The sequence below is a fragment of the Nipponia nippon genome, unplaced genomic scaffold (assembly GCF_047370975.1).
Source record: "Nipponia nippon isolate SJK-2023a ecotype South Korea unplaced genomic scaffold, ASM4737097v1 scaffold_4, whole genome shotgun sequence".
In the NCBI taxonomy this organism is placed as follows: domain Eukaryota; kingdom Metazoa; phylum Chordata; class Aves; order Pelecaniformes; family Threskiornithidae; genus Nipponia; species Nipponia nippon.
This window is the reverse complement of record NW_028262358.1, coordinates 53,213,491-53,235,588: the sequence shown is the minus strand read 5'-3', so window position 1 is coordinate 53,235,588 and position 22,098 is coordinate 53,213,491. Positions and strand designations below refer to the sequence as shown.

Here is a 22,098-nt window from a genome sequence, read left to right as displayed (position 1 = left end):
ACTCTATCATCTGCATTTCCTTTATTCTTATTTCCACCATCTGTCTGAGAAGAACCTCTTTTTCACATGAGCTGAATTCCCTTTTAGTTGTTTTTCTCTTGCTTAATCTACATCATTAGACTGGGCATTTGGTGAAAAACTCTTAGTACGGTAGCAGCTCCCACTGAGAAACACCTGTGCCTACGCAGACCTAGAGAGAGAAATAAAACACATGTTTTTGAAAGTTGCCTTTGAAAATTCTTACTTTCTCATCTCTGACTAAAAAGAAAGAAAAAGAAAAAAAACCTTGTTGATTAACAGCATTAAGTGCTGAGGAGGACTTTCTTGTAAACCATTTAGTTCTAATCCTGGCATAATTAAAACTATAAAAAGAATTCTCTTAGGAGTAGACTAATAGACTAAAAAATATTTAATTCAACCTAGATTTTAATAGATTTAAAACTTGTTTCCTTGGTTATATATATCAGCCCTACCAAATGAGAAGTTGAAACAATCTGCTTTAAGTCTGGTAGAAAATAAATGTGCGGTGTATGATACAAATGATCTTCTGCTTTTGTGATACCTCTTTTGGGTTGGCAAATGCAAGGAAACATTTCTGAAAATTAAAGCAGTCAGGAAGAAGGCATTAGTGAACTAGGTGTGGCAAATTACCAATTTTGTCTTATAGTAATGTTAAGTATTTAAGTAATACAAGATATTCACCATTTTCAGAATCTAAAGGGAAGACGGTTTATTGACAGCAGAAAACGTAGCATTAAAAAGCAGAGTAAGTGTGTTTTTATTAAGCATACAAGTAAGGGTTAGTACATGACATACAGAATTAAAATGTGTTATTTGGCGCTATTTGTCAGAGGTGTAAAAACAAAGGACAGCTATTCACGGGCTTTACTGAGACTTTAGGAAGGTGGGACTCCAGTCTAAGAGCCTGTGGCAGGTTCAAACTGCCAGAATACCTGGCCTAGCTCAGTTCCAGCAAGGGGAATTCAGCCTCCCATCTCTCCGCTTTTTAACGATCGATAGCAATTCAGCCTCGGTGGGATTGAGACAGGTCCTATTTCAAGACATCAGAGATTGAATTTCACTCAAACAGTTAGGCAGCAGGGAGACTTTTGTGACAGGATCTGGTGTAAAGGGTAAGTAAATTTGAATATTGTAAGTGTAGTGATGGAAGTCCAGTTAGAGTAATGTCTGATAATGACACCATGCAGTAGTGCATTCAGATAACTCTGAGAATCAGGTCCAAAATAGGACTTCAGGCTTTTCTTCATTGTAATGTTGGTATGAAAGATAAGGAAGCTAGCAATTACTTAATCCTTTAAATCCTTCATTTTGTGAGACTTTTTTCTCCGTATGTTTCCTTTAGTTCCTGTTGTTCTGTTACTATGCTTTTAAAAAATCTGTTCTTTAGTGCTTCCCCATTCCTCTGCCTCCAGAGTGTTTATAGTGTTTACGATGTTATTAAACTCTTCCAGGGGAATTTCTAAGCATGAACTCAAGATGTTCATTTACCTTGTTAAAGGTCCTCATTTAGTATTTCAAATGTAATTACTTACAGTATTTAGGCATACTTAAAATTTTGACTTGACGTGTAAAGCCTGCTGGTTCATGCAAAATTTATGACAAAGATTAAAAAAGTAAGTCTTCGCTCTTAATGATTTGAAAGTAGGTGATCTGAAAATTGCATGGCTGCTTGCTGTTTGGATTCGTTAATTGCCATTGAAGCTAATGTGCTTATCTGAGGTCATCTGAGTAGCCCTGTGGTTTTTCAAAGGTAGCAGTGAACTGAGAAACATGCTGACCTTGCTGGGGTTTGGAGGTTTGGAAGCAGTATGTCTTGGCACAGGGTCTGGCTAGGGCAGGGATGAGATACACAGCACCTCTACAGCTGCTGCTGTGCCCCGGCGTTCCTACATGCCTTCCCTCACACAGTAAAAAACAGAAAAAAAAAACCCAGCAAGGTGTGCAACAAGCTGGTAGCTGGGAGAGCTGTGGCTGAGCAGTGCACTAAGTGGCTTTGCTGCAAAGAGCTCTGCGGAGACAGTGGGAGAGGCAATCTTCTCCATCCATTCAAGTCTTTTTTTGTTCACGACATTTAACGGTGCTGAGAAATTTCATTGGCCTAGATTTCACGCATTATGTTTTAGGATCAAGCTGATAATTTCACCAGTGTGACTCTCGCAGAACACTATGCAATCTGTGTGCAGTCGTCCTCTGTGTCAAGATGAGTCTGTGCTGCTGGTAGACTGTTGGATTATACTTTTTTCATCTCTGCAGTACTGCTGTAATACAAATAAAAACCTGCAGTTACTATTTTATTCTGTTTACCGCATGTGGTTAGCTCAAATTTCATAAGATCCTCTTCTGGTCCCTGCTTATCTTCTTCCAGTCCTTGATCTTTGGACATATTTTTCTTTCTTACTGTATCTTCATCTGTTTTTCCGTTGTTTCGTTCTTGTCTCTGTCTTTTGCCAGTGCCATTAATCAGTTACGTGGAGATCTTTGGTTTTAATCTTGTATTTGGTTGTTTGTGCAGCTAGCTGCCTTCGTATGCCACTTTGATCATCCTCCGTGTGCATTAAACCAGGAGCCATACGTGCAGTCATGCAGATTGTGAAAGAGCCCTCTGTGAGGCTTGAGCCGTAAGCGGGGCTGCTGCTTGCTTTGCTCTCCAGCAGTTGCCTGCATCGGTGGATTCTGCTGCGTAACCATCCGCAGCAGAGAGAGCAACAGGTGGGTTGCAAAAGCAATGGGATTTTATCATGTAACGCCTGGAAACTTATTTTTAAGTTTCTCTTTCAGATAAGCATTTTTGCTGTGAAGAGTCACAAAGGTGGAATTTAAACAAAATCGTTCTGGACCTTATTGAAGGAAAGAGTGCTACCCTATCAGTTAAACTGGGACCTGTATCTTCTAACAAACTCGTCCAAATTCCTTTTGTTCTTTAATTAGGAAAGTCCACATGATCAATTAATGGGAGGATCAGTACTTTTCAGATATTTAACTTACCCTTTTTTATGGTTGAATTTTACGTGTTTTCAAACAATTGTGTATTTGCCTCCCAAAAATAAAGAGTTAAACCAATGTTTTCCCAATAGGAACAACATGAATGAAAACACGATGAAGAAAAATACTGAATTAGAGTGGTTTGGGCTGTAAAAACGTGTGTTTCCTGTTGTGTATTGCCCTTTCTCAAAGGGCATTTGTGCTTGTTTTCTTTTCTGCAAAGATGAACAGGCGTGGAAAACAGATTTGATTTTCTTTGCTTTACTTTTTTACTTTACTGCTTTAGGAACAGAAAAGTTGAAATGCTATTAAAATTCCCCCAAATCTTTGAGGCTGCGCGATGTTTTCTTGACTATAAAAAAATTAAAATTTCACCCAAATAATTGTTTATTTCATATTAAAAGTACCTGGAAACCTACCCAGTGGTCTGATGTAGTGTGCTGTGAGCAACATGTGAAAAACCAGCATTTGGTTCTGAGACCAGTGCTTTTGTTGTCTTGCGAATGCTGGTGAAGAGGCACGCAGCTGCTGTGCCTGAGCAGGGCCTTTAAATGAGAGTGGTGATGAATTCCCAGTCTGGAGACTGGGGGAGTCATGGGCATTTATTTAAAGTATCTTGAAGTCTTTGTACAAGGTTTGGGTAAGCTTGGGGAGACTAGTCAGCGTAAGGGGACAGACGTATTTACATGAACAATTTACGCACCAAAGGTTTCCCTTTGGTGAGAATTTGCCTTGGAGCTCCCCTAGGGATTTTGCAGTATGCCCTCACGCTCAGCACTGGTATGATTCAAGCTGTTTCCCTCCTAGCACCCAGCTTGTAACAGGGGTGCAAAATCCTCCAGCCACTCAATCTCTGCATGAGCGGTATGTGCCTGGGCCTGGCCAGTGGTGCACACTTTGTTGCTGGTAAAGATGTGATATGCACTTGTGGTCCTGGAAGCATCTCTTGGATTGCCGCGAATTAAGCCCTGAACGTTCTCTGTTTGTGCCATGCCAGGCGGTGATGAACAGGCACCCTGACAGACGTGGTTGCCCAGCATGGTCAGGATAGCCTTCCCAGCTCATAGATAGGACCTTTCCGAGCTTCAGGTACAGAAACTAAACTTCAGCACTAGGCCTTCAGTTTTGGTAATTTACTTTGTGAAATGCTTTGTGCATTTGAGAAGTGAGTAATAAAGCTGAGTTTCTGTGGAGATGGGCTGCCGAGTCTGACTTCTTAGGAAGTCACTTAGGAGATCGAAAGGGGCGGTGGCCTTTCAGGTAATGCAGATAACTGGGACCTGTGAGGGAAATAAGTGGAGTAGGAAGTTGGTGTGTGTATGGGCAGCTTCAGTCATGAGCAGACACGTCCAGACTCTGCATACACGCAGTCTCGTGGCGCTTCTCCTTGCACTGGCCTCTATCTTTTCTCTCTGGTGCCTGAGCAGAAGGTAATAAATTAGGGCCACAACACATTTCTGATGCACTGAGAAGAATCGGTTTCTGCGGATTTCATCCCAAACTAACCAACTACACCCCACAAACAGCCCTGGACCAGAGAGAGCGAAGAAGTGGTGGTCTTTGATCTGTGGTGCTGTTGGTCGCTGCCTGGAGCTAACACCCTGCCCAACTTGCTGTCCTGGGCATGGGAAAGTCCCCATGCTCCAGGGATCCAAATCCAGAAAGGACTTTGCTTAGCCTATTGGGGTGAGGGAGGGGAGAGTAAGTGTTTCACTTAGTGTGCCAGATTTTTATCCTGCCTCTGACTCCGAAAGCTTTTTTATTCTTGGCACAAACTCTTCCTGTACTTGTGAGAAGTCTTGGGCCAGCTCGTCTGAGTCTGATGGAGTCATGGAACTACTGCAAAGGAGATGCAAGGAGGCTGCTCCATCAGCAGAGATAAGGGTGCTAAGATGAGACTAAGGCAAGTTTTGCCTGGATGTACCTCATACCATGAGGCTGATGCACCTTCCTTCAGACAGAGGGAACTCATGAGGAAAGGTTTAAAAAGATAGGGGTGGAAAAGGAAGAACTGAGGATTATCCAGTTAATGATTTCTGCTTGTCACCCAAGCTGCGCCCATTTTCCCAGCTGTATACGTTCTGCAAACATATAACACAACATGTAAGTGGTGCTAATAGTTTTCTATTTAAAACATGGTTTATGATCAAGTTACCTTTAATGAAAGTTGGTTTCATTGGCTGACTTATTTTTGTATTAAATGACTCTGGAAGCTAAAAGTTGAGAGAATTCAATCTTTAGCCCTTTTATAGCAGCTCTAATAGATGAGTTCTACAGTACTCCTCCAAACTTGTCATCTGGCTCTATTTCTGAAACGGTTTCCTTGCATTGTTGTTTTATGGCATGCAAAATCTTATGGTTTTCCTGTGACAAACTGTGCTAGCAGAAGCATGATGTGAACTGATACAACAATTTTCTCTTTTTTTGAAACTTATTTGTTAAATGTGGCTTGTGAAGCAAACTGTGGCGAGAAGCACTTGTGTATCATTTGGATATTGCCTGGGTAGTGAGATCCTGATGGTGGTAATCGCCTTCTTTCATAATTCTTGTAAGGGGAATGGAGAATTCAGCTTCCTGAGCAGCTCGGTATGATCATACTGTCCTCTAAATTAGTATTTCTTGGAGATGGTAGCGCTCTCCCCTTCCTGTCTGAAATTATATTGCTGTACATGAATATATATGTATGTACATGTATATATAAATGAATATATACATGAATATGTATACACACACATGAATATATATATGTTGAATGTATATTCCTATGCATTCTGTTGCATGGACATCATATTTCGGTAAGAGGGTTATTAATTCACAGATCAGTATGTAATGTAAGGGGTAGTAAAGATCTGTGCAATTCTCATGAAAACTGTCATGAATGCAAGCTGTTATTGTTTACTGGAGTATTACAGCCAAAATGGAAACATGCTTTTTGAGATTCCTGTTTGACTGTAGGCCACAGCAGGAAGGTGAGGTTGAGTGGTGCAGAAAAATCAACAGCAATAAATAACAATTAGAGAAGGAAGCTTTTCAGAATGAGGTTTGACAAAACCTGTTTGAGGGAACAAATGAAACAAACGTCTTGTGGCAATTTACTCTTGGCCCCGCTTTCATGTGTGGTTGTAGGCTAGGTAAGGGAATGAATGATGGTGAAGATGAAAAGGTTACAAGGCAAGGAGGTTACTGCCATTTAAGAAGGCAGATGATAGAAAAGGAAGGAAAAAAGAGCCAAGAATTAAAACTGGAGGAGAAGGAGGATGGACACTAAAACTGGCAAATGACAGAAGTACATGCACCTCAAGCAGCAGCAGTTGGAAATGGGAAAGTAGGAAGCATGTAGTGATGCAATTGAGATCATGAAGACAAAGAAGAGTGAGGCTTTGTTGTCTTGTAGGACTGATTAGCACCTCGAGGAAAGAAGAAATTAAGCAGGAAGGAGAGATCAAAGATTGCGATTGCAAAAATTCATGCAGAAGCCCTCGTGGGAGAGAGGAACAGCTGTGAGCAATGGAAGGGACAGTCCTTGAGGGAGCTGGAGTGGGTACAAGGGTGCTCGCGTACAAGGAAAAGTAGGGCTGGGAGTAGCAAAGAGCCAGAGATCCTGAGAACATTGTTCAAACCTGCCAGGGTGCAGTGAGGGCTGGCGGCTCCCTGGGGACTGGGGGCTGCGGGGGCTGCAGGGACACCCAACAGGGCTGGCAGCCAGGAGCAGGCAGCCGGGGGCACCAGGACAGTCCCAGCCCCGGGCATCGGGCATCTTCCTGGGGATAGGGCTGAGGGTGGGACTGCATGTCTGCCCATGGGTGGGAGTCAGGATCAGACACAGCCTTGTGATGGCTGGGCAGGGCCATGGTGATGTGCATCGCTACAGACAGTTGTCAGTCAAATGGGGAAGGCAACGTGTTCTTTGTGGTTGTAAAGATTTTGCTGAATACATGAAGTCAATTAAGTGTCATAAACATCCACAGGCTTTGCTATGCTGTTGTATTTGTTGATGTATACTGCTGTCTTCAAATATTGTTTAAAAGCGGTAAGAATGTGAAAACAATTAGAAACGTGAGATAAAAATATAGCGGTAAGATCTGTAGCTTCAGGAGCTATATACTGATCTTGCTTACCTTATTTATCAAAAGCTGTGTCATACCATTGCATATGATGCATAATGGTTCAGCAATATAGAAAGAGAAAATAGTTTTCTGCCTAGTATTTTCTTTTTGGTAAATAATAGTATTTCACAATTACGATAAAAAGTGTTGCATGTCATCTGGAAATAAGGAGATTGTTTGAGCTTTAGTATTAAATGTTAGTCTTATTCTCTAATCATTGCATTAATGTATGTCTCAAAATGCTCTTGCTCTAGCAAATTTCCCTAACTGTGGTGCTTGGAAGCTGGTCATTCATTTATGTGCAGTGTGAAATTGAAGATATTCCTTTGGACATAATTTTAGTCAGAAATGTTCTAACATCATTAATAATGTATAAGTGTAACAGGCTTACATTAAAAGCAAACCATAGACTAGGTCACTTCTAATCTGCACAATAATTCCTACATGGCAATTAGTATTACAATAAGTATGTAAAAATGGGAGGGGGACAATATACATGTACTGAATTTTTGGAGGCTAGATAACCTTTTGATTGATGACATGACCCGGTTCAATTCAAGCTGCTTACTCTGGCATGGTATTAAAAATTGGTTTTCTGTACTAAAGCTCACGCTATTGCTGTAAGAGAAGAAGAAGGGGTAATGGATATTGGGTAGTGGAAAACCGTAAGAAAAATTTCTTCCTTTAGACAAGGCTGTTTTAGGTAACTGTGATCGCTCAGCATTGCAGATATGACCGTCTCTCTCTGGGTCACTTTGGGCAACTTTCACTGTATATGAACAGACTCTGCAAGCAGGACGTGTATCCGAAGAGTACAAAGCGATTGTTTTATCAGTTAGCAAACATAAAAGGCAGGTAGGATTTAATGAGTTCCTAGGCTAGGCCTCGGTGTGCATCCTGTCCCAGGCAGGGCACCTGAAGAGTCTTTGCTGGCCAGGCAGCTGTGAATGAGGTGGAGGAGGACCACCCATCGCTTCGCCCTGAAACAGGTCTTCATTGCTGCCGGGTTTCTGTCTGCTGCCTGCTCACTTTTCTTCTTTGGGATTTGATGCCTTTCCGCATTGGTGTTTTTCCTCTTGAATCCTTAAGCTGGTAACAATTCCAGTGTCACCAGTCCTACCTTTGTTTGCAGTTTTACCTTTCTGAGCTTGCACAGCTGTACCTGGTGCTTTCTTTGAGGTCTTTCTTGTAGCTTGGCAATTTCCTTAGAAGTAAGCCTGAGGCACGGTGACGCTGCTGTGCCGTGTCAGAGCTAGACCTCGGGCCACAGCAAGCTGAATCCCCCAGAGGGAGGTCACACAGCAGAAGCGTTGAACATGGAGGTCACATGTTATCAGACATCAGATGAGGAACTTTAATTATTCTTGAAATTTTAAGTGCCACGGTTGATGATTTGGGGGTCTTATACAGTTTTAATGCTTTTTGAATAATTTGCAAAAATTGATTTTAATGCTGAACATTTGCTTTGGCAGCGTTTCTGTTACAACTATTTGAGGTGTTAATGTGCTATGAGAAATACAGTCTGAACAGGCAGCAAACACCACTCCTTGCCTTAAATACTCAGTTCTCATCTCCTACAAATCTTTCAGAAGATTTTCCGGATGCACAGCCTGCAATTGTCCTTTCTTCTGTTCTAGGTAATGGGCCCCATCATGATCGAATTTGTGTTTATAACCAGAGCAACATAGTAGATGGAGTTTACTGCCTCCCAATAGCACACTGGATTGAAGTCTCTGGACATACCGATGAGATGAAACATACAACTGACTTCTATTTTAATATTGCAGGACATCAGGCTATCCATTACTCCAGGTAAAAGAAAAGTGCAGGGCTTGGCTTGTGTCAAGTATGCAAACAGAAAATCTGTACTGACGTGATGTCAGCAAACTTTGAATTTGAAGTGTTGAACAGTAGTGTATATGTAACAGTAAAGCTTAATGAAGTTTCAACACCTCTTTGCAACTAAATGTCAATTTTGGCAATAAAAAGGAGAGATTCTGAGTTCAAGGATACCTGCAACCTGTACAGGTATGTTAAGCAGCATCGTATCTGAAAATGACTATTGGTAATTTATGGCTAAATTTATGACGAACTGTCATGTTCAAGTGCTTGTCCCCAGACACATGTGAGTATGCGTGTATGTAATGTGTTTGGTTTGGCTTTATTTTGCTGCAGAACATCATCTGGGGAAACAAAAAGAATATATTCCAGCATCTGAACTTTAGGGCATCATGTTATCACTCGTGTGGCAGCAACTGCAATTAGTGACAGCTGTTATAGATGACATCTGCTTCTGTGTATGCAAGCCCTTCAAAAAAAATGCTAAAATTTAGGGAGGTCTTTTAAGGCATTTTAATGTTTGTACTTCCCTGGTGTTCGCTTGAGCCCAGCCAATTCCCATGGACTGTTGGGTCTAGAAGACCCTTGTGAGCTTGGGTTCCTGTAACAGTATAGCTCATCTTTGAAGTACCGGGTTCAAGAAGTGCTGCTAGAACTGCTGCTGCTCTTTGAGGGAAAGGAGACTGAGAAGATGCAGAGACCTCCAGACCTTGCACTGAAAGAGAGTCTGAAGTGCCTCTTTGCTGCCTCGCCAGTGAAGCATCCTGGCCTGAATTAGGAGCCAGTAAGGCTTAAAGAGAAGGTGGCACCCACCCTTTAGGGCTGCAGATAAAGCACAGGTTGTGTTTGGAGCAGCAGCCTTAGCACTGGTGGTTAACAAAGTGGCACTGAGGAATTTGGGACTATTTGTAACTTTTTCCTCCTCTCCAGTTGTGGATGTGGCAGCAAGTTTGTTTGTTGATTGATAATGACTGCATGAATGCTGGCAGCCCTGATATGCCACGTGCAGCTGGTGTTGATTACAGAGTAGGTAATGATCCCAAAGGGATATGTATTTTTTTAAGAAATCAAACCACCTTGTACTTTCATTAGGTCTTAGCATTGCTTTTGCGTGAATTTCTCTATTTCAGCTACTCCAACCTCATGGTCTTGTCTCCTCTTTCTACTTTTTTGCCTCCACCCTCACACAGTGTAGGAAGCAGATTTGTCTTCTTCTCATCAGAGTTGCAGTGTGTGAGGGAAAGATTTCCTTCTCTTGGTATCCTTTGGAATAGTAGGGATTCATAAACAGTTAGGCATATGTAGGTATTTATGTGGCTTGGTACCTTTTCCCTGAGACCCCCTCGAGCTATATAATACGCCTGACAGACTATACTGTTTTCTGTATCTTAAGCATCCATTTCCAACACCCTATCAGAGAAAAGATCTTGTTTATTCCAAAGCACTGACTTGTCAATCCCAAATAATCTTCGCTTGGCAGAGGAAGTTTGTGAGAAAGAAGAACAGCTGCCAGAAAGCGAATATCTAAGCACCAAAGGCTAACTTATCTTCCTTTCCAGAGGCAGCAGTGATCCATTTAATACTGCCTTATCTGCATGCCTATATGTTTCCAAGATCAGGTAAAAAGCTGCAGATTTCACTAAAGAATATTTGGAGAAAATTTTCTGAGCTGTGTAGTCTTTTCCAGCTGAGGATCTCCTCCTCCATTCCCCTCTCTCACACACACCTTCACTGCAAGGCAATCTTATATGTACATCTTCAGTAAGTAGTTCTTATCTCATTTCTTTGAGCTATATTAAGTGAGCATACCCCATAACAGTCCTGTTGCATAATTATTTTTAATACTTTGAAGATACGCAGCCCCAAAACAAAAGCAAAAAGCCAGTCCCTCTGCCTGTACGGTTAAAAGCTGTGTATGATCAGATCGTAGTTATCCAGCTAAGGTTACTTTTTTCCATGCTGTAGCAGAGGCAGCAGTACCGCAGGGAGCTTTATGAGCACAAATTCTGTGTCCTGTCACCAGCTGTAGGATCTTTACGGAACTGTGGCAGCTGGAAAGAAGCGATTTATCAGTGAAAACTTTTGATGTGAGCCCCTTCTCTACGTTGCTCCACTTAGTAGGATTGCCACGTGCAAATTAGCTGGAGAGGAAAGTTTCTCTCTGTCAAAATGGCCTTCCGCATGAGCCCTCGGCCTGATTTTATTTGTTGTCTGTGTAATCACAACAATTAGAAACAGTTGCTCTGAGCTTCACTACCACCTTGCTTCTTCATAAAACATGTGCTTAAACTTTAAACGGGCTGCATCAGGATGAGAAGAGCCTGCTTCCTGCTGTTGCCAAAAATCATTCTGAATCTTGCTGAGGCTGACGGCAGGGCTCCGAGGAATCAGATTTTTCTTATTCAGTATAGATGTGTTTTCTCATAAATAGCGAATTTATGTTTAAACTTATATTTAGAGAACTTATATTTAGAGAACTCACTTTGTGTTGGTCATTCAGATTAGGGAGTATATGATGCATTTTTTTAAATATAGCAGGATTTGAATTAATTTTTTTGAAGTGTGAAATGGAACTTGCCCACAGCTACAGAGTCATGACTGATACCTCTGTGGCATTAATGTTCACTTCTTTTGGGCATGTAATGACACATATCACCAAAATCTGATTCAGGAAAAAAGAAGAGTCCCTATCTCTTTTGCGTTAGATATTACTGCAATAAGATACCTTCAAATTGCAGGAGAGTTCACTTAGGACACAGTAATTTTCCAAATCAAATTAGAGTTATTGTAATCTTTTCTGGGAGAAGATGACTTCAGAAAATTTGTAAATCTGGGGCATGTTAGCTCTGTTTCAGTTCCATCTGTGAAATGTGGAACTTCCTAATTCATAGGTGTTATATACCTTATTATTTATATAAAAACCTCTGCAATTCTCAGAAGAAAGGCATTGCATAAGAGCAAGAGAGGGAGTGACACCTGAAATTACAAATCCTTAAATAATATGTTGGAGACAATGATGCTTGATGGCAGAATTAGGTGTTACGGGAATGAATATCACCGAGGGGAAAAGCCATCTAGTTACAGTTTTCTTTTTCCAGACTAATTTTAGGTTCCTGAATCGACCCCTGATAAGTAGCGAGTTCCCATACTTTTTGCCTACTCATTCGAATATGATGTATGACCACCACTTCTTCATTTTAGGACATATACTTCGATGCCATCTATGGTGTCTAATTTTTAATAATATGCGTTTCAAATTTACTGTCTTCATAACTGTAATTTTATTCGTTGTGTGTCCTTTTTATGGGTCATATCTCCTAAATCTGAAAAATATTTTTTACATGCTTTGCAAAGAGAATGCAGCTAAACTGGATTCTGTAAGTGAATTCCTTAGACAACAATAGCTAATGTCTAACTGAAGTATTGTTATGGTTGCTAAACATTTTAGAGGAAAATACACAATCAATCAGCTTTAAATGTAAAAGAATGCAATGGGGGAGTCATTACATGAGAGTAGCCGTGGGTCCTGACAACAATTTTTTGAGGCTAGTTTTTTGCACTTAAATATTAAGGCCATTAAATATTAATACTTCATGTTTATGGAGTGTGTGGGATGTTCCTGTAACTGGATATAATCCAACAAATTGTAAACTTGACTAATGTGTTGCTATCATCAGTGTTTAGATCCCTAATTTTTTCTGGAAGACAAAATAAAGCAAAATCATAGAATCATAGAATACCAGGTTGGAAGGGACCTCGAGGATCATCTGGTCCAACCTTTCTAGCACAATCTAGACGAGATGGCCCAGCACCATGTCCAGCTGAGTCTTAAACATGTTCAGCGTAGCGGAGTCAACCACTTCCCTGGGGAGATTATTCCAATGATTGACTGTTCTCATTGTGACAAATTTACCTCTCATGTCCAATTGGAATCTCCCTGGGAGTAACTTGTACCCGTTACCCCTTGTCCTCACCATGTGACTCCTTGTAAAAAGGGAGTCTCCATCTTCTTTGTAGCTCCCCTTTAAGTACTGGCACATGGTGATGAGATCACCTCTAAGCCTCCTTTTCTCAAGGCTGAACAAACCCAGCTCTCTCAGCCTGTCCTCATACGGCAGGCTTCCCAGACCCTTGATCATCTTGGTGGCCCTTCTCTGGACCCCCTCCAGCCTGTCCACATCTTTTTTGTATAACGGGGACCAGAACTGTACCCCGTATTCCAGGTGTGGCCTGACAAGCGCTGAGCAGAGAGGGATAATGACTTCTTTATCTCTGCTGGTGATGCCCTTTTTGATGTAACCCAGCATCCTGTTGGCCTTCTTGGCCGCAGCAGCACACTGTTCACTCATGTTGAGCTTCCTGTCCACCAGGACCCCCAGGTCCCTTTCCACAGAGCTGCTCTCTAGCCGGGTGGATCCCAGTCTGAGCTGCACTCCTGGATTATGTTTTCCCAGGTGCAAGACCTTACCCTTGTCCTTGATAAACTTCATAAGGTTCCTGTTAGCCCACTCTTCCAGCCTATCCAGATCTTCCTGCAGGGTGGCTCTCCCCTCCAGAGTGTCTACTTCCCCACTCAGTTTGGTGTCATCAGCAAACTTCATCAGGCTACACTTGATCCCATCATCCAGATCACTTATGAAGATATTGAATAGCGTTGGGCCCAATGTTGATCCCTGGGGGACCCCACTTGTGACGGGTTGCCAGTAAGATAAAAGATAAAAGAAAATAAACCCTTGTGCTTGGAAATACTATTTTTGTTTGTTTGTTTCTTGATGGTTGCAAACTAAACTTAATTTATGATGTAGTGTTTCCAAATGCTTTGTAGCTTGTTGGTAAGACTGTTTCCTTCAGCACTGCCATACTAATATAGGTTTTAAGTGTTAAGTGGGGATCATCAGGAGAGTCACATAAAATGTGCTCTCCTGATTTGTACTAAAATGTTAATGTAGATAGGTGAGTGGATGAGGAATGATCCAGGGCAAAATCCAGATGCTTCTTGTTTACCTTCTTGAGGCGCTAAAGCAGTATGAGCACTGAGTTTCCTTTTGTCTGTGGTAATTCTCCTGTGAAGAAAATGAGCATTTACTTGATTGACATGCATCTTTAATTGGGGTGGAATACAAGAATCTGCTTGGGTATATTTTTGCCTGAGAATTACTGGAGAAGGGAAATAATGTAACTTCTGTTCACTTATTTTGGTCATAGGAGGCGCAGTTATTGTTATTTGAATGTTAGAACACTGCTGGGATTGATGAACTTAAAGATACACTTAAAGACATCTGTGGTAGGACTCAGCTTGAGATTAAGACCACTGAATTCGTGTGTCTATATACAGCAATTCAACTCACTTGTGACTAGATGTCTACTTTAGAGTGAATCAAAGAATCAAATTGGTCTCCAAACTCCACCGACAATGCTGATGAGATCTCTACTGATTTATAATGAGACTTTAAACATCCTCTCTAGTTGCTTGAATGTTGATGTCTAGTGTCATCTGAGATGCTCTAGAGTTTACTGTCTGGTCTCCAGCTGCTGCACTACAGCAACATGCTTTGTTAGAGCTCTTTGGCCATATCTGTGAGCCCAGATGTTCCAGATGCTATAGGACGTCTCAGATGTCAGTGGGAAGCTGTCCTTAGGCAATGCCTTGAGCATTGCTGTGCTTGAAGACACCTGTTTGCAGATAATCAGGGCCAGGTATGTCCATCTTGATCTTGTATCCCATCCCTAGCCTATATTAATGAATAATATCCATCTCAGTTCAATATGAAGTCAGAATTACCTTTGAATTATGCGACTGGAAAAAATATAAGAGGAAGCACTTTTATTTATTTTTACTCTTTAACTTCTCTTCTGCCTTACTGGTTTTAATTCATTCACAAAATAAAATATCCTTCTGTTTTAAGTGTAATTCTGAAGTAATGTTTTTATTACCGAATTATAAAAAAGGCTTTAAAGAGGAAGCTGTCACAAAAAAACCCTAGAGTGCAGTGAACTATGCTACTGTAGTAGAAAGCTGAACTGATACTTTATGCCTACATTATGAATTAAGAGAAGAGGTGATGACGTCTACAGAGATTACCGTAATTAACATTAAAAGCTGAGAGCTAGCTGTCCCCTGTGTCTAAAGAATGCTTGTGGTAACAATATTAGAGAAAAGAGTAAGAAATAATAAGATCTGGAACAAAAGTCTTCAGTTGTATTCTAGTAAAATAATCCTGATTGAAAACACTTAACAACCATAGGAATTTGGCCTTTGATTTCAGTACTTGGGGCTCTAACTGTAAAGTTATCTGGCCATGTTATACATTAAATAATGAATATATTCTGTATTTTGTGATATGTTTATCCCATAAACTAGGACATTTGACCACTTGTTTTAATTTTGTTTTATTATACTGAGCTATAGTCTTAAACTAGTCTAAATTAGAGCCATTATTTACTTACCAATGGGAATCATCTTTTATAGAATGGTTTAAATATTAATTCTATTTTTTGTGTCCCTTGTATATCTTCATTTTTTTCTATATCGCCCTCAACTGGAGCTGTGAAATGCTTTTACTAGTCTCTGCTGTGAAGAAAATGGGTTTCAAACCGCTGTAAGGAGTCATTTTTAAGCATTTTTTTATGTTCTTGAAAATTAAGAGTCAGTGTGAGGGAAAAGGAGCAAGAGTGGGAAGACAAACATGAGGTCAGAATTTTATCCATTTTTAAAGTCCTTATTTGTTTACATTTATTTAATTTGGATGTATCCCTGTATTGGGTAACAAATGCATTTTTCTTCCACATTTGTTGCCCATCCAAACAAAAAGTTTCTCCTTTCATGAACTCCCCACACTGCGCCCTCCCTAACTATGGCTAAAAAACTTGAAAACTGATTCTGCTTTTCCAAGTTGTGTGAATTTGCATGGGCAGGATGGCACCTGGCTGGGATAACCTAAGCCAGCCTATCAGAGAGTTAGCCACAAATCTCAGTCCTATGAATTGTGCTCAGGAATATAGTTAGGATATGCCAGCGGTGCAGTCACAAGCTGTGGTACCGTTGTAATACTGTGGATGAACTGGATTGAGGGAACTCAGTTTTCAGTCATTTTGTTTTTCTATTAGCAAATAACTGTTGTCAGCACAGCTCTGGTTCCCTCGCCGTGACCTACCTTCTACCTGAGCACTAGAAAGAAGCTTGAAATGGGAACTCCTGGATCTCAGCTACTCGTTTCTAATCACATATCTTGTACGTGCCATAGTAACAAGCAAAATCTGGCATTAGAACGGGTGATGTGAATTTTGCCAGAAGAAAAAATCACAGAGCTTTTAGATTAAAGATTTTTCGCATGACTGTCATCAGTGTTTGAATTCCCAGTATTCCTTCTGTAACAGTGTCTGGTCTGTTAAATCTGATAATGGAGACTAGCCAGCATGCTGCCAGGTTCGTTGTGTACTGCAGTGGCTGAGGGACACAAAATATCGTCTAGACATTGGGATGACACTGTTGAAGTAATGGCTGATGAATGGTAAATTTTCTTTTTAAATATGATAAAATTGGGGGAGGGAATGATTTTGGCAGCAAACAGGACTGCAAACTAGCAAACTTGTGAACTATTAATATTTTTATGTCAGCGATTTTTCAAATGGCAGGCATCATTAATATTCACCGGCTTTTCTGAGTGTTTTCTCCTCTTTCTATAAAGCCACAATGTATGTTGTTGGCATTATTGATAAATTAATAATTTTGAACTGTTCCTATATATAGTGTAAACAGCATAACATTTTATAAGTGATTTAATGTGGAATTCTGCATTGCTTTAGGTTATAGAGCAATTAGAATAATTCTTGATAGCAAATAAAGGCAAATCACACTGACATGTGGATTTCAGTTTTGGTGAAAAACAATGTATTTCTAATGAAACATGGAATATTTTAACCATTCAGAAATTACCAAATCCCCCAGAGTAGTGCGTAGCACTCATCTGTACTAGAAAGAAATGGCTTCCATGGCACCTTCATTATGTCTTGTTTGCCTTTGTTCTACTCCTCATGAGGGAAGGCAGGGCTGTGAAGTTCTTTCCATTCCTTATCCCTGCAAAGAAAGATAAAGGAAATCTTTTGGATATTACACATCTCAAAAAAGGTTGGTTTTTTTTTTTCCTTAATCACGGTCTGAATCATACTCGGAAGTAATGTCAAAGCCCTTGAAACTGCCATGTGGCTTAACCAAGGAAGAGTCAGTTGGCTTGCCTAACCTCTGATGGCTACGGAAGTGGTATGGACGTGCATTAGCTGCCTGATAGTGTTGCTAAAAACCCTAAACAGTAATGCCCCCTAGGCAAAAGAGAGCTTTTGCACCAACAAAGCTCTTAGTGTACTTTCATCTCAGAAGTTAATATCGTTTCGTCTGTCGCAGGGCTGGGCTGGGCTTTCTGAGCTGTGTGCAGTGCCACTGCTGGACTGTCAGCCTGTGCGTGTCAGCAGGAGGAGGAATGGGACCACAGCAAGAGTCCTGGTGCTTGTAACACTGCATCGGCACAAAGCTCTGCAGGGCAGCAGTTACTAGACGTCATTCCTCTGGAAACCAAATAATTTATACATATAAATTGAACATGGCTCAATGTGCTTCTAGTCAGCTCTGCGAATTTGGCAAATTTAAAAAATTTTTAAAAATAATTTTAAACACCTGGTAGGAAGTCCATAGCTAAGTTGGACCTAGTGTTGTGAGATGGCAGAGGGAGAGAAAGCTGCAAAGACTGGCTGCTGCTTCGTGGAAGCAACTGGGTTTTATTCACATGCCAGGACCTTGTGGCTTGCAAGGTGCTTTAGAAGAAAACCTGAAATCAGGGTTCAACTCAAAAGAGCTAGTAATTTAGCCAAGTAATTTCTAAACAAGGAGTAAGCAAGAGGACACAAGAAGCTAAAGGGGAGCTCTGCATGCTGTCTGGATAGTCTTGTGAGTTTTCTGAATTTTTCTTTAACATTCTGCCATTCATATGTGGCATTTGGAACAATCATTTGGTTGAGAATTATTTATTTAGAGGGGTGGTTGTTCAGGAATGAGTATTTCGTTAATAAAATGGCAGCAAGCAAAGACTGGCTGTTGATGGGAAGAAGAACGCCTTTCATCAGCTGGCTGGTAATGGGTAATACTTGCTTAAAGCCACCGTTGCCTTTTAAAATGGATCTCTGCATAGGTGTGTTGCTGCACAAAATTATTTACTTTCTTCTCAAGAAGAACTTACAGTTTTGTGTCATTCTGGGAGCAAAAATCAGAAGGAAGACTGGGAACCATCCATGAAAAAACCTCAAGGAGTAAACATACTTATTTGTTCTGTTTTTCTCTGTGGGATATAACAGACAAATGTTGATAGTCTAGTAAATACAAATTTTATGTGGAGTATCACTGTTAGGGAGCAAAATCTATTGTTGCTTCTAATTTCTCTTTCTGTTTTACTGTGCCTCCCTGTCCCTTGTCTGTATTTCTTCTGGAGGTCTTCAGCCCTTTTTCCTGCCTCTCTGCTCTTTAACATTCAGGCTGTCAGCAAGAGAACAAAGTTCTGTCTCCATTGGAAAGCAATTTGCCGGCAATGCTGGCTGTGAACAAAATTGACTGAGACTGTGAAATCCTGGGCAATTTAGCTCACAGCCGGGACAACGGGGAAGGGGCAGCATCACTCTTTCACCAAAGATGATGTCCCAGTTGTCTCACAGATATTTATTCCCTGTTAGCTTTTACATGCATTTATTAGGTGCCCTGTAATCGCTGTCATTTCTTTATATAGTTTATCTAAAGATACCAGAAGCTCTTTTTCAAAAGCAGAGATTGTGTACTCAATCTTATTGCTATTTAGTGTAACAGGAGGGAGCGAATTCAGATATTTGGTTGTTATCAGAAGAACTTTGCTAGGAAAACTCCAAAATTTACAACTGGTGAAACTGTTGAACCAGGGACTTGTGTTTATAGTGTAGACCCACTCTGCCTACCCTTCCCATGTTTTCTTGCAGGCACAACTCCTAGGGCAGGTTAGCCCAGCCAGCCTGCAGCTGACTCACAAAAAAAAAAAAAAAAAAAAAAAAAAAAAAAAAGCCTCAAAATGAGAGTTTTCAATCCCCAAATGTGAAAAGTGACATCATCAGATAGGTTATTACCACTAGCTGGTTTGGTGTTTGCTTGCTCAGTGTGTACTGTATTTCTGAAAGTCAGAAAATCTGAAATAAACACTGCATAGTTGTTCCAACTCAAATGAAATGGGGAAAGTGTAAAAGATACTTCATTTAAAACCACAGCAAGCTGAAGCTGTTAAGTTATGAATTCTACCTCTATCTTCAATAATTTTTATAAATGCTGAGAGATATAAACGCAAGTTTTCATGCTTAAATACTCTAGATATTTACAAGATAATTTTTAAAAAGTTTCTCCATGTTTTTATACCCTATCTAAAGGATAAAAAATTATTTATTAGAAAGGAAACTTGAATGTAGCTCTAGTTCCTTTGAAGTTTGTCTCAGACACATAAGTATTTTATTTCCCAAGAGTAAATAGAGATTATCAAATTGCTGCTGTATTTCCCAATATATAATTTTCTCTCTGCAAGTAAAAACAAAAACCAAAGAAATGGACTGTGTTTGTCTTCCCAGGGAACATATTAAGAGGCTGAACTGAAAATCTCTTGTTCCCTCCTTTAATGCTTGCACTTTGGGAAATTTAATTTCAGGGAGTCAGGTACATAATCCCTGCTATTGTTCAGAAGTTTAATGTATGTCCTCTTGTGAATGATGATAAAAATTGAGTCAAATGTCACAGACGTTGCCAAGTTATGAGAAATATGGATTTCCTCTTTATTGGTTCAATAGACACCATGGCTTGTAAGTTTAAATGAAATGTCTTTTTTCTTTGATTTGAAAAACCTAATAATAGAAAAGATGGTTTTAGGCATGCAAGAAGAGGAAAAAGGGGAAATATGCATTTCAGTTTTAATACAGAGAGCAGAAAATGTAGAATATAAGATCAATAATGAAGTAGAATCTTTATTCCTTCATCCCTTCTTCGCTTCCTCCATTACTCCCTCCCTCCCTTCCTTTCTGTCTATCTGTCTATCTACCTACCTACCTATAATTTAAAGTAATTGAGGGAAAAGCACCAGGAATAAGATGGTAGCATTCATGCAGAAAGTCCATTCATCAGCTGTGGGCCAGCAGCAAGACTCTCCATGGCTCTGTCTTTCAGATCAGGGGTGGATGCTAGGTGCTAGTCTATATGTGTGGATGTTGGTGGGCTTCTAGAGCCTTTTTTTTTTTTTTTAATTTTTTTAGTTTCTCTACCTTTTCCAGGACTGCCTTTTCAAAACTCTTCAGAACAATTATATCCAGTGCCTTCACTTTCCCAAGGTGAAGGTCTGATGAGGAGGATATGCAACTTCCCTAATAAAATTTCTTCAGCGTTCCTTCTTTCTGCAGTCCGGCTGCCAGCTTGAAGGGTTGGCCGTGCGCAGGCCGTTCCTAAACACAGCATTAATGACTGCCTTCGCCACAGAAGACTGAATTGCTCAGCTTCCTGTAATACTGAGTTACTTCAATCTGGTGAGATAAAAGAAGGAAAAAGCCTCTCAAATATATTTGAGTACTAGGTAATAAGGCTATCCAGTATGAGTAATGTTTTACAAATTTACAAAGTCAGGCTTCAGCTGAGAATGTAAACACATTTACATAAACTTTAGTAACAGTAGACCGCTTTAATACATTTGTTGAAATGCCTGCAATTTCAATTTCCAAGCAGCTGAAATGATATTGCTAGGAAAAGAAAGAAATCTATAAAAAAAAATGGCAGTTTAAAAAAATAGATAACCCTTGGTAATTCTTGTCAATCTTCGGGCTTCAATAAAACCTGCAGCATTGCTCATTCATAAAATTTAAGTCAAATGATTTTTTTTCCCTTTTGACATTCAAGACTTCTTCAAGAGATCCCACTATACTTTGCAGTTCTGTGTTAAGAAGACTTACACAGGTCCTTGTGGGGCCTCTCAGTAGCTCTATTACAGTCTCAGCCTCAACCTTTGAGGTTGGCAACTCATCCACCAGGGTTATTAATTGTATGTTTATAATCTAGTAACCAGGTATGTTAGCTAAAATGAAGTTTTGTGACAATTTTATTATGGTAGCACCATGCAGCTGTTGTCCCTTTGATTTGACTTTGTTGTGGGAACACATTCTTTTAGATATTTATGTAGCTGACTGTGGTGATGCATTGATTCAGGTTTTCTCAATATTTCTAAGATGTTGTCCCCCAGCCTGTGGTACTCTAGAATGTGTCTGTCCCTCTTTAAAATTAATATAAATGAACTGATGTGGGTTTAGAAATTCTGGGTAAATATCTTAACTGGAATGAACACAGAAGAGAGCCGGTCAAGACCAGCTATGTATATTTGGATGGTACCAGAAGGGATAGATGTGCTTCTTTCTCTGACTGTTGGTGTTCTGAGGGGATTCCAGTATTCTGTACATGTGCATATGCTGCCATGTGGATCACAAGGCCACCTTTCAATAAACTGTGCTTTGCAATTATGTAATTTTCATGAATATGTGCTTGTTTCTGAAGCATTGGAAAGCATTTCCATTGGATCTGAAATGCTGCATTTTGAGAAGTGGATTTATCTTTTATTATTTTTGCAGTCTAGATTTCTAAGCAGCTGCTAATAAGTAGACTTAATAAGTAAATAAGTAATAATAAGCAATACTTATTATTATACTTATTAATATACTTATACTATTAAAATACCAATGTAATATTATAGATAATAAGGGCTAACAAGTAAACTCTGAGAGAAGACAAAAGACATTTTTGCCAATGATTCCTGAAACTCCTCAGGCACTAATTTAAAGTTAATCTGTAGCAGTTTAAGTCAATGCCTTAACTGAAAGGTGCCAGTACTGGCATCATTCCCATTGCTAAGCATTAATATTAGAAATTCTCATTCCTAATGCCAAGAGATTCATGGCTCATTATGATCTGGCTTAGTTTAGCAGCCTGTTGTTCTTGTGTTTCCGAGTATTTGTTCTAATTCAAAACAAATGGTAATGTTGGCAACCTAATGGAGACATATGTGGGAAGTAACCGTTGGCAACCATGGTTGCATGAGACAAGAATCTGTAATTGGAGCATTTA

At 40.1% G+C, this 22,098-nt stretch overlaps 1 protein-coding gene across 3 annotated transcripts in view; it reads left to right on the top strand.

The window, feature by feature from the left end:
- The window catches only part of EPM2A (EPM2A glucan phosphatase, laforin), a 44,983-nt gene that overhangs the window by 5,707 nt on the left and 17,178 nt on the right, over nucleotides 1-22,098 (top strand). For all 3 annotated transcript variants that reach the window (XR_015708351.1, XM_087775423.1, XM_087775425.1), the window contains exon 2: nucleotides 8,747-8,921. Coding sequence is in view for 2 of the 3 variants with exons in the window: in XM_087775423.1 (XP_087631549.1) it covers nucleotides 8,747-8,921 (175 nt within the window). In the remaining variant the exon portion in view is untranslated. The remainder of the gene's footprint in view (nucleotides 1-8,746; nucleotides 8,922-22,098) is intronic.